This window comes from Nanorana parkeri, unplaced genomic scaffold (genome assembly GCF_000935625.1).
Source record: "Nanorana parkeri isolate BGI_ZX_2015 unplaced genomic scaffold, ASM93562v1 scaffold2821, whole genome shotgun sequence".
Taxonomy (NCBI): Eukaryota; Metazoa; Chordata; class Amphibia; order Anura; family Dicroglossidae; genus Nanorana; species Nanorana parkeri.
In genome coordinates this window covers 24875-26468 of record NW_017309089.1, presented here as the reverse complement: position 1 = coordinate 26468, position 1594 = coordinate 24875, and the positions used below count along the sequence as shown (strand labels likewise).

The following is a 1594-nucleotide window of genomic DNA, read 5'->3' as shown; positions in this document are numbered from 1 at the left end:
AGTGGGCACTGCCATGCATGGCTGTAGTCCCACCAGGCATTATTTGTGTCTTGTATAAGTTGGTGAATTTTCTGACCTTTTTCTCCTCACAGGAAGACCACAAGTTGAGCCTGGAGGAATTGCACCGCAAGTATGGCACAGATATGACACGGGTATGTCCACCGACCGAAGCATTGCAGACCGCTGTTGTCCCAGGACTTGATTGTCATGTACAAATGTCTTTGTTTTTTAGGGTCATACCACTGCCCGGGCAGCCGAGATCTTGGCAAGAGATGGTCCAAATGCCCTCACCCCTCCCCCCACCACTCCAGAATGGGTGAAGTTCTGCCGTCAGCTCTTTGGAGGCTTCTCTATGCTGCTGTGGATCGGAGCCATCCTGTGTTTCCTTGCGTACGGCATCCAGGCAGGCATGGAAGACGAACCACAGAATGATAATGTAAGTGCCATCAATGTTGTGGCTCGTGTTGGGTCCATAAAATGTGACCTGTAAATCATCGTTCTGTTCTTTTGCCGCAGCTCTACCTTGGTGTTGTCTTATCGGCCGTCGTCATCATCACCGGCTGCTTTTCTTACTACCAAGAAGCAAAGAGCTCCAGGATCATGGAGTCCTTCAAGAACATGGTGCCCCAGGTAGGTGCTGACCGACACATCATGGCGCAGAGCCCAGTAAATCAACAGATTCTTTGGGTTGGCATTGTCCATTGGGTAGCTGGTTGGCATGACATTGTCCATTGGGTAGCTGATTGACATTGTCCATTGGGTAGCTGGTTGGCCTTGACATTGTCCATTGGGTAGCTGGTTGGCCTTGACATTGTCCATTGGGTAGCTGGTTGGCCTTGACATGCTCCATTTTCTTTTACCACAGCAAGCCTTGGTGATCCGTAGCGGTGAGAAGTTGAGTATTAATGCGCAGGAAGTGGTGCTGGGAGATCTGGTGGAAGTAAAAGGAGGAGACCGGATCCCGGCAGATCTCAGGGTCATCTCTGCTCATGGTTGTAAGGTTAGTAGAAAGGGGAGATTTCTTGTGATTTTTTTTTTTTGGACCGCCCTTCTCTCCTCACCTCCTTTCATTTGCCAACAATCTGAACGTCTTCACCGCAGGTGGACAACTCTTCCCTAACTGGAGAGTCCGAACCCCAGACCCGATCTCCTGACTTCACCAATGAAAACCCTCTGGAGACCCGTAACATCGCCTTCTTCTCCACCAACTGCGTGGAAGGTTAGTGGAATCTGCCGGGTACGGCTTGACTATTCCTTCCGGCGCTCTTCCGGCTCTGCCTCACCAGCCCTTTTCTTCTCTGTCCAGGCACTGCCCGCGGTATCGTTATCAACACCGGCGACCGCACTGTCATGGGACGTATCGCAACTCTCGCCTCTGGTCTGGAAGGTGGCCGCACCCCCATCGCCGTTGAAATCGAGCATTTCATCCATATCATCACCGGTGTGGCCGTCTTTCTGGGCGTCTCCTTCTTCATCCTCTCACTCATCCTGCAGTACTCCTGGCTGGAGGCCGTCATCTTCCTTATCGGTATCATTGTAGCCAACGTGCCTGAAGGGTTGCTGGCCACTGTCACGGTGAGTAGAAGATGGAGGG

The 1594-nt window shown here is 51.9% G+C and overlaps 1 protein-coding gene across 1 annotated transcript in view; it reads left to right on the top strand.

Annotated features, from left to right (window-relative positions):
- The window catches only part of LOC108802354 (sodium/potassium-transporting ATPase subunit alpha-1), a 21762-nt gene that overhangs the window by 9642 nt on the left and 10526 nt on the right, over positions 1 to 1594 (top strand). The window contains exons 8-9 of the mRNA XM_018574219.1: positions 1102 to 1219; positions 1307 to 1575. Coding sequence (XP_018429721.1) covers positions 1102 to 1219; positions 1307 to 1575 — 387 coding nt within the window. The remainder of the gene's footprint in view (positions 1 to 1101; positions 1220 to 1306; positions 1576 to 1594) is intronic.